The sequence below is a fragment of the Gossypium hirsutum genome, chromosome D06 (genome assembly GCF_007990345.1).
Source record: "Gossypium hirsutum isolate 1008001.06 chromosome D06, Gossypium_hirsutum_v2.1, whole genome shotgun sequence".
NCBI lineage: Eukaryota > Viridiplantae > Streptophyta > Magnoliopsida > Malvales > Malvaceae > Gossypium > Gossypium hirsutum.
This window is the reverse complement of record NC_053442.1, coordinates 17,630,256-17,641,020: the sequence shown is the minus strand read 5'-3', so window position 1 is coordinate 17,641,020 and position 10,765 is coordinate 17,630,256. Positions and strand designations below refer to the sequence as shown.

The following is a 10,765-nucleotide window of genomic DNA, read 5'->3' as shown; positions in this document are numbered from 1 at the left end:
AGAAATAAAAGTTGTTCTCTTTGGGCCATCACAGGTCTCAATAAGGTTTTGTCACCCATAGATGCATTTTGAGAAATTCGATCTCATGCCATAACACATATGAATGCACTCTTATTTGGTCATTGATTGTAGCCCTGAAGGCTAGCATGCAACTTAAGGAGATGAATAATAGAAATATATCAATGTTTGCAGAATCCACGCATTTTGCACAAAGACAAAATACATTAAAAGAAAAAAAAAAGCATCACTGCATCCATAAATGTGAAAAACAGGAGCGATGTGTCTCTTGAGTCTTGAGTATGAGGTCTAAACTCTTACAAGAGTGCAACAAGACAATCATACATACTGCAAGGTCATAAAAGAGCTTATAACACAAGGATTCATTCAGTATGACTGACGGTATAAAGGCCCATGTTGTTAACTTTCTCGAGATAGAGTTCTACACTTTCTCTGAGAGTTGAAACATTAAATGCAGACATGGTGGGCAAAAGAGTCAACAAAGGACAACGTATCGGTCATCCTGAGGCGAAACCCCCCAAGATTCGCTGCACAACTCTCCTTTTCTATGGTCGAACCTGACAAGTTGTTTCCTAGTTGGAAGGCACCCCAAATAGAACAAAGCGGAAACAAATAGAAAATATACATTGTTTCTAGGGATCAAACCTGGGTCTCCCGAATGACAGGCAAGAATACTTATCACTATACTACAACTTTATTGAAATCTTATCACGTCAGTATGACAATGCTTTTAAAAAGACATAATGATTTTTTTAATCTTCCAACTTAATAAAAATCAATTTAATTTTTCCTTTAAATTAAAGAGTCAACTTTAGAAATGCATATGCATATGCACATGATAATAAAGTTCTTCAAATCACAATAAAAGTAAATGTTAAAATATTCATATTAGTATTAGATCGTTACTTACTCTCTAATCAAGTTAACACACTCGGAACAGGAACAAAACAGTCAACGTACGGAACCAGCAGCAGCGCAGAAAACCATCCGTTGTTGAAGCTAAGAAACGACTTACCTGGCTCCTTCCCTTATCTCTGCTCTTAATGTTGAACCAGCGCGTGATAGAGAATTTTAGAATTTTTCCTCGATTTTATTAAGAACCATGTACATTTTAAGCTTTCTTTACTTGTTGAAGTCTAGTAGTCGTTCAAATAAAAAGAACAAAACATAGAGACAAATTTTAAACTAACGGTTTTCGGGTTGATAAACAGGGATTATAAATCCATCAGTTATTTAAATTAGGTTGATGATAGAACAAGCATCGAGAAAACCGAACTGAAAAAACTAACCAAGGAAAGCCAGAAATCTTTCCAACGTTGTCATTTGCTGATCAATGACCCTGCACTTTAGAGATATTATCTACAAAAGAGGTCAATGCGATACACAACAATCATTCATTATACGATGAAAAAACAACTCTATATAATAAATATATTTATAAAATACTTATTCAACGATTGAATTAAAGATATTATGATTAAGAAGAGACTTACGAATAAAATTTCATTATCCTTTGGTTATTCCAACCTTGCTATTTATAGCTATTTTATTTATATATTTCATATAAAAATAATGAAAGACATAGTATCATAATAGAATTCCTTATTTCTAAAAAAAAGGTATATTAATTACTTAAAAGATAATTTTTAATAATTTTTCTAATTGAATCGGTCACAAATTAAATAATAATTTCTTTGATAAATCGATGTTGAATTAATTCATGACGCCAAACTCAAAAATTACTATAATACAAATATGCAATTTATGTGAAAGAATTTCTAATTATAGAAATAATTTTAAAATCTAAAAGTAGCCCACAGGCCCGCAACTTTCGGTAAGTTTACACTGATGACATGGAGAAGTCAAGGAAACAACAATAAAAAGTAAGGGATAGAGCGAATTTTTGAACCCACTGCTTGAAACGCAGCCCTAGAATCAGTTTCCCAGAGTATAACATCCTATCAATATCACTATGAACCGTATCGCCCATGTAACGAAAGTGGCCCACAAAAATAAAATGGTAACAAATAACATGTTTTACATATTGGTATTATAATAATTTATTATAACATTAAGAAAAGCAATGTTTTACACATTAGTAAACTCGTCCATTTACTTTAACAATAATGTTTTACATATTGGTATTATAATAATTTATCATAACATTAAGATAAAATTTAAAATTTAAAACAAAAAAATAAGTCTAAAATTAAATTTTAAATTAGAAAAAAGGGAACTTTTTTAATAAAAAAATAGAATTTGCTCAAAATTAATAAAAATTTTCCTTTCCTTTGCTAAAAAGTAGTCGAGTGGTTAAAAGGAACAATTTAAATTAATTCATATTAGCAATCAAAAGATGTTGACTAAGATAAAATTGATCAAATTTAAATTAATTAATTTTAGCTCATTTACTAAAACAGTTTGCGAGAATAATACTCCAGCGTTTTACTGTTTTCTTCAATGGAATTATATCATCGTTATCCTCCAATTAGCCACTAACACGAGATTGCTGAAAAAAACCTGCCCGTGCACAAATCAAGTAAAAAGATCTCTTATTATGGCTGAATTAGGGTTAGTTTAGCTAGTCAAAATATAAAATTATTTAGGAAAAAAACCTATTTAATTTTAAAATATAAAATATTGATACAACTTTCAAAATTTTTGACATTATTTTCAATGATAAAACGGGTTTTCAAATGGGTCAAAACCCAAACCACAAACATCTAGATTAGATACGAGGGTAAAAAAATCATTTCCCCCAAAGCCAACTTTTAAACAATGAAAGCACATTATTCTTGTGTTCTTTTCTTTTCTCTATTAGGTTACCAAATCACGATTAATTACAAAAGCTGAAATCTTTTACTCATTTAACAAATAAGATTGCGACGAAAAACCGCCTCAAGAAATTATGCCGATAACTAGATAAGGCATTAGTAATATTTAATAAAAGTGTAAAACTAAGAAAAATTAGTTAGTTGGTCAGGTAGATTTGTTAAAAAGACTAATTTACCACCAATCCCAATATTTGAAAATCTTTTAACAAAAATGTCGTCCTGAAAAATGACAAACCTTGACTGCATTCGAGTCTCAACCCGACCCAATTTTCAATTATTTAATATATTATTTTTATTTAGCATATGTAATTTAGAGCATGAAAATATTCAATCAATATTCAATATTATAATGTAAATCTTAAAATGTAAACTATATTGAAAATATAATTATCAAAGACTAAAATAAAAGTTTTTTAACTTTAAAAAAAATAAAATTACTATTTGCAGATACGAGTGAATTTAAATGGATTTGAAATTCACATTTTGGGTCGGGTTGTATTAGGAGAAATAAATAGACTTGAGTCAAGCCACGAACACCTCACCTTTTATATTCCTTCTTGGAAAAGGAAACATACCTTTACCAGCTTCATCATTTTCTGAATAGCAAACGAACCTATAATTTAACTTACGCAATCGCTCCTCTGATCAAAACTTTACTATTTCTTGCCTCCACCGCAAAAGCTACAAATTGAAACATGGTTAGAAGAAAGATGCTTTGAAAAAATTAATAATAATAATCCATGAAGCTACTGTCCAAAAGCCGACCACTCAACTATATCTGTGTCAACAAAAACAACAGAGAATCAAAATTAGATACCGAACATCCCCTATGTTCAGTCGGTGCAATCTTGAACCGTTACTCTATCCAGATAAAAGAAAAGCAATATAATGGAACAAGTAGTAAACCAAGTCAATACATTTACCTCACTGGAAAGGAAACTAGTACCATATTTACCCAACTACTTCCTGATATGTAACTTCATATACACATTTACCTCAAACATCAGACTTGTTGCTTGTTTTAGTACACCTTTTTCTTTTATGATAGTGACACTTCTCTTGATTATCTTCATCTGACCTGCCGCTACTCATCTGCCACCTATCATGAATCAATTCATCACGAGCTGGTTTTGCTTTATGCTTAGAATGCCTGGAACTTCGGCTAGAATCTTTCTCTCTTTTCTTTTTCTGGTCAGTGGAATGATATGGTGGTTCCGAGCTGGATTCAGAATGATTGTAGTGTTTCTGAGCATCATGCTTAACTGTTTTTCTTTTAGAATCTCTCTCTCTATTCGTTGGGTAGTAAGTCCAAGTAGAATCACTGTAACAGTGATCTCTTCGATCATTGCGCTTTTTGGAGCTCCTATGACCATGCTTATTATGCCTCTCCCAAGACTGACAGCTGGAGATACTGGGTATATCATCATCTTTTGATCTTGATCTCCCTGAGTGATGATAGGGCTTTAGATTTTGACCAGCAACTTGAGAACTGCTATCGTCCCTTCCATCATCAGAATAAACATCTTCATCATCGACAATATGGGAATTCCAATTTTTCATCAGTGAGTTTTTGTTAAAGCTGTCTTCAGAGTAGCTTGCAGTCCTTCCCCTCTGAGGATAATTTTTTTTGTGATATGCTCTTTCTGCCTCATCATAGCGGCATTTTTTACCATCATTCTCATCGTAGAGTAGCTTCCTAAAGCATAGAAAATTAGCACATCAAAGATCAGCATATAAGAATAAACACATACCAAAAAGAAAAACAACAATTTGAGTGCTGTACTTTCCACGTCAAACTTTTACAGTCAAAAAGAAGGTATTGTTGCAAATTTCTTCAAATATTTTTCCAAACCAAGAATGGTCAAAAGTCCAACAAAGAATACACTTAAAAAAACTTACTCAAATCCAGAAAAAATTAAAAAAGAAAAAAATCCATTCACCATAAATAGAAGAAAAGAACCATAACAAGGTGAAAACCCTAATCTTTCAGACACAAAAATCTTGCTTGATATGGAAAAGGTTTATACCTCATGACATTCTCACTTGTATTCTGGTGTTTCTTATCATAATATTGACCATCCAACCCTGAAGGACATAATTGGTGATCTATATTTTTCTTCATTGCAGCATCTAAGCCTCCAATCCTTGTAAATCCCCTAAAAATGCACCAGTATCAAAACCAGACATATAATTGTGATGATTCAAGGAGTCTATAAAAAATTAAATGGACTTACCCAAAGGCAGGTGATGCACCAAACATAGATGGCATATACGTGGGAACATGAAACGGTGCAGCAGGAATCACTGTTGCGTTAAAGGACATCATTCCAGATGGGTTATATGGGTTTGCAAAAGGCCTTATAGGGGGATAGTATTGCCCATTCCAATATGGTGATACATAACCAGGCAGTGCTCCTGAAAAGACGGCATTTCCTACAAACCCAATAAACATAAACAAAAAATTAACCCTAGCACATTAAATAAAAAAAATTCGTAATGAATCCAAAATATCTGGAACTTACCTCTTTGAAGCATAGGATGAAGACTAGAAACAGCCGGGCAATCTCTCCTCAAATGACCAGGTGAACCACACATGTAGCAAGCACGGTCCCCCTAAATTCAATCAGGCAAATCAGAATCCATATTTCTATCATTTGAATTACTGCAAATTATGAAATAAGCAAAAATGACAGCACAAAATTGTGACACATCAAATGGGTAATGTATGTGAAACAACTATTATTGAAGATATATATTATATAATGAATTTTATGCATGTATTTAGCATGTAGCGTATGATAAATAAACATATTACCTTTTTTAGTCTTGCCATCTCCACATAATTCATCTCTGCATCTGCCAGTAACACCAAGTCAGTCAGAACAAAGAAGAGTTATGATATCCATATTAGACTTGGGAAAGTCTGTGAATTAGTTTACATGTTCTACCTGCAGTGTCAACCCACAATGTCCTCTTCTTCTTGACATAGGATTCAGCTGTAATTAGACAAGGAAAAGAGTGAGAATTCCAATAATGGAGACTATAGATAATAAAATACGAGATGTGAAGTAGTGATATTCAAGGCAGTATATTCGGCATGTTTGATCTCAAGCTTCTAGATGCTAAAAGACTGTAATCATAGAATAATCAGATAAATAGCTCAAGTGTTTCTACATTATTATACCTTCCTCATCAGTGGGCTGGTTTTCCCCCTGGAAATCATCAAAACCTTCCAGATCCTCAGGTAGTTTGTGCGCAGGCATTTTAGAGATTTTATCTTTGAGAAAACGATTACCATTGGCATGAGAACTAGTGCCACCTATCGATTCAGCATGCACCTGATTGGAGCCCTGCTTTGTTCCTCTTTGAATGACAGAAACGGCACAAGAAACATCTTTCACTTGAATTCCAGATTCTCCATCTGTTTTTGGATAATTTTGCAATTATTCACCTTCCCAGGAATAGTGTAAGGAGAAACAAGAGTTATGAAAATATCATTTTCATACCTGGAGCATATCTACCTAAAGCATTTTCTGAATTGCTAACAACAATTTGGGACTTCAGGAATCGCTCAGTGGCTTGCCTCAGTGACAGATTTGGCAACAAATCTTCCACTTTGTATTTTGTAGAAAAGCATTTGGGACACCTTGCCTTCTCAACCAGCACATGACGAATGCCTGCAACCGAACAAATACCATAATTAAAAAACTGACAGGTGGAAACGTAAGCAACCTTATAGCACTGGAATTTCACACAAGAAACAAGCACTCTGGAGCTAGAGAGCATTTTGCACCCAATTTTTCTTTCATTATCAACAAATCTTAAGGACTATACACTTAGAATGCATAAAAAAGGAATATAAAAAGGTGCCACAACTAGACCAGAAAATACTTACATTTCTCACAGAAACTGTGCTGGCAGCAAGGTATCAGTACAGCCTCCTTAAAAAATGTGCCGCAAAGAGAGCATTTCAGCTCTGACGGAAAATCAGAAGGTTGCATTGCTGGAAAACTGGCAATAACCACTCTCAATAACCAGAGAACATGAAAGTAAAAGAAAGAGAAATCTTCAGACTGAATAATGACATAGAGATAACTGAGGGTGCAAGTGACAAAGCTCTTACGTAGAAAGTTTAGCATTCAACTCAATATCTGCTTTTGATTTTGTTCCTGGAATAATCTGACCTGATGTACAAAGGCAACATGGTAAATCATTTTTTTAAGAACAAAAACGAGAGAGACAAAAAGTCCATCCATATTGAGAAGGGTAGCTAAAGGAAAATGAAACATTTCACACCTTGTGGAACAGCCTCACTTATGTCACTCCCTTCAATTTTTTGACATTCTACCACAGGTTGCTTGGTGCAACTGAATGCAATGGGGAAAAACAATTTACATGAGAGAATAACAATACTGCTTCTGTACTAATAAATCATCAATAGACTGAAAATTGGACAAAGTGGTTGATGCAACTAATTAATGCATTAAAGAAACTAGAAATGAAAGACTGATACCTTTTTAATTTGAAATGAGTGTCCTCATCATCAATACAAAATCTGAACTCAATATTGCAAGATAAGTTCCCCTCAGTTACAGGGCATATTTCTGCCCCGAAGTCATCAAAGTTGACAGTTTCAGTATTCTGTAAAATAAATGTCATCATTTAGAAAAAAAAGTTCTCAACTAAAATAAGTAGGACAGCTTATCTTAAGGTCTACAAGTATTATTTACAAGAAGTGTTTGTGGTTCTTCATCCATCTTGAATTTCATTAACTTAACAAAATTGTAGTAGAATAACTATATTAAAAGGCAGCAGTGAACATGGTGTAAAAGTTCAAGCAATTAAAATATAGAAGACAGCATAAAACATTCTCATCTCATTACTCGTAAATAAAGAGAAAAGTGCAACAATAACAATTCTAAATCTATTTATTCATATCAACATAAAATTATGTGATTAAACATCCAATATGCAATTACTATATCAGGGGTTGCAAAAATAAAACTCACCTGAAGATGAGAGGTTTTGCTCATTTTCTCATCCGGGGTAGCAAAAACTTTGCATGAGCCTAAGTGTGCCCTGAAGATAGTCATCATTCATAGGTAAGGAACCAAGATAGGATGCCACATAATAAATTTTGTATCTAAAATTGAAGTCAACTGAGAGAGCACTAACCCTGCAGGAACTCTCTTTATGATCACACTCGAGCCACAAGGAATTTGAAAATCTTCATGCACGTAAGCTGTATCCAATCCATCAAGCAGACAAAGTAGTTGTTAGCAGATCTGACTGAGTGACAGCCTATGCTGGAACCCATGTAGTTAAAGCAAGTGACTAGCTGCTGTGTCTTAGAACTAGACAACAAAAGCGCCTCAGACTATTTGGGTCGAGGCACAGGCATTTCTATAAGGCACTTGGAGCAAAAACAGCCTGTTTGATTGAAGTCTTTAATTTCTTTAATTTTTATTTCTTCATTGATTTTATATTTAAGAGTAAAAAATGGATAATATCAAACTCTTCAGGTCTCATTATTTGTGTATTCAATAACAAAGACAACCATAAAAAAATCATGCATATTGACCAGAAAAACAAAAAAGAAAATTCTGCATATGTAAAATAGAAACTGGACTACATCAAAGTAATATATTAAGCTTATTTATAATAAAGTGCAAACACATACATATTCATCTTTCGCTTACTTATGCGCTATAGTCAATATAAGGATTCTAGGGCTTAGTGCGTCTTCTCTCCTAGATAACACTGGCTACAAAAGCTATTCAATCCTCCATACGTATGAATCCAATTCCATGTAAATCATTAGCTCGCTATAACTATAAACTTGATTTATACGATCGATTCGTACATAACTTGAAGCGAAAGCAACCAAACAGATAATAAAATTAAAGCAGACAGAAAGCGGGAGGTAACCTTGACCGGAGATAGGATCGGAGAAGAGAAGATCGAAATCTTGGAAAAGATTAAGTTTCTTGTTTTGGACGATACTGGATTTGAGATCACGAACGGAAATCGAAGGCTGGCCTCCAATGTCGACCGAATCGTAATTGCGCGAGCTTCTGAATTTGAAGTGGACCGACATGGCTGAGATGGAATCGGCGAGTTCAATTAGGAACTCAGTTATCCGGAATAATCTCCAGAAAAGAGGAAGGAAGGGAAAAGGGAGATGTTGTTGTGCGTCCGAATTGTGAATCTCTTTGCGAGAGAATTTGGGGATTCTGTTCGTTTTATCAAGTGTGAATCCAAACGGTTTTTATAGCGCGGCGGGTACGACAAGATTACCACGGGCGAAGTGCGTGACATTGGCACGAATGTTTAACTATACACCTGTTGGGTTGGGCCCGATGCGAAAAATGATTTTTGTAATGTCTACGATTGCTTTTAAATTAATTTTGTTAAATATTTTTTTAGAATAAAAATGAATTTTAAAAAACATTTTTACCGTGTGTCAAAATCTAAGTAATTTAATTAAAATATATATAACAGAAAAAGTAAAAGACATTTACCTCTCAGTCTTGGTGTAAAATACATTTCTCCATTGAAAACTATTCATGATTGCATGATTGAAAAAAAATCACATAAACTCTTCCATTCATATCTATTTACTAAATATTTAAATGAAAACATAACTAAACCTTTGTCATTATTTTATTTTCTATTTAATTTTATTCAATTTTTTCATTTTTAATTATAAAATAATGAAAATCCATTTACTTTAAAAATTATATTCAAATACTTTGAAATTAAATTCAAATTGAATTATATTTTACTTCTAGTAAATCTAAGTTGTCTGAATTTATATTTAACTCAATTACTTTAATAAATTTCTTTAATACATTTTTATAATTATTTTGGAATGCTTTTCAGGGATTTGGACATGCCCAAAACATAAAACAAGGTTATAAGGCTTAAAATGCTCAAAATTTAAGTTGTGCAGGTGCAGGGGCTACAAGTCTCGATACTTGAACATCAAGTCTCAAGACTTGGCTTGAAAGTTTTGAGACTTAGGTCTAGAACCGTAGAATTTTGATTTCGATGTTTGTAAGTCTCGAAACTTAGGTGTAAGTCTTGAGACCTTGGACCCCTAGAGTAGAATTTGGCTGAAAAATACTTCAAATCAACTCTAAACATCATCAAAACAAGCTAATAAGTTCCCAATTCATTTAAAACCCATTTGAAACTCAATTAAACAAAATTATAATCATACACGTGCTCGAATAGAGTAACGGAACAAAAGCTTCCAAAAGGAGATATTAAAAGAGTTGAACTTTACAAATAGCTTTACATTTCAATTATAATAAATGTGATTGTGTACATGCCAAGGTACAACACCAATTACAACTAAATTAATCAATTACAATCTTAAACTTAAGTGGTAATGCAATGCTCCCAAGTCAAGGGCACCATCTTCTCAATAGTCTAAAACATATGTGTTTTAAACAATTAACACATTAAGCTCAAAAGCTTAGTAAGTAACTATTGTAACCTACTTATCCTATATTTTATTTGTGTTAAACCCATCTTAAACACATTATATTAATACTTACTCACAACAATTTAGCACTACTAACGAATTAGCTAAGTTAATCGACTTTTAGGGCTCAACTTACATTTTCGTAGTTTATTAGCCTATGACATTATGAATTTCACGTTTAAGACTTTCATAAGTGGTTCATGTAGTATTAATCCTTTACCTCTTAGTTTAGGAATACTTTCATATATATACATACATGTATCCATACATATTATTCACACATCAAATTTTCATTTCCTATAACAACCTAGTTTCCAGTGGTATTAGAAAATGTGATTTTGAAACCTCGTTCCTATCAATCGAGTCCATAAATATTAAATAGTGATATTTATGGAGTTAATATAAAGATATATTGACATTAAAT

The 10,765-nt window shown here is 33.0% G+C and overlaps 1 protein-coding gene across 5 annotated transcripts; it reads right to left on the bottom strand.

The window, feature by feature from the left end:
* Positions 1-224: 224 nt before the first annotated feature.
* On the bottom strand, positions 225-9,108 carry LOC107901011 (E3 ubiquitin ligase PQT3-like). 5 transcript variants are annotated; one of them, XM_041095893.1, is made up of 16 exons: positions 8,781-9,108; positions 8,028-8,094; positions 7,862-7,931; positions 7,366-7,493; positions 7,149-7,219; positions 6,976-7,036; positions 6,748-6,878; positions 6,359-6,529; positions 6,037-6,273; positions 5,792-5,848; positions 5,668-5,708; positions 5,375-5,465; positions 5,087-5,285; positions 4,880-5,008; positions 3,848-4,548; positions 225-3,533 (listed from the first exon to the last, which is right to left on the bottom strand). In XM_041095893.1, the coding sequence occupies exons 1-15, from the start codon at positions 8,947-8,949 to the stop codon at positions 3,849-3,851; spliced, it is 2,322 nt and encodes a 773-aa protein (XP_040951827.1). In that variant the 5' UTR covers positions 8,950-9,108; the 3' UTR covers positions 225-3,533; position 3,848. The 5 variants fall into 5 exon arrangements, with proteins under 5 accessions (XP_040951827.1, XP_040951826.1, XP_040951828.1 ...); XM_041095892.1 differs by having other exon boundaries at positions 225-4,548; XM_041095894.1 differs by having other exon boundaries at positions 225-4,548; positions 5,801-5,848.
* Positions 9,109-10,765: the final 1,657 nt, after the last annotated feature.

Bases quoted from the DNA above. Each gene is read 5' to 3' on its own strand.
- LOC107901011 (XM_041095892.1), bottom strand. From the start codon at position 8,949: ATGTCGGTCCACTTCAAATTCAGAAGCTCGCGCAATTACGATTCGGTC. The intron at 5,466-5,667 runs GTAATATGTTTA...GATTGAATTTAG, and splicing joins AGATGGCAAGACTAAAAAAG to GGGGACCGTGCTTGCTACAT. The intron at 4,549-4,879 runs GTATAAACCTTT...TCTATGCTTTAG, and splicing joins ACAAGTGAGAATGTCATGAG to GAAGCTACTCTACGATGAGA.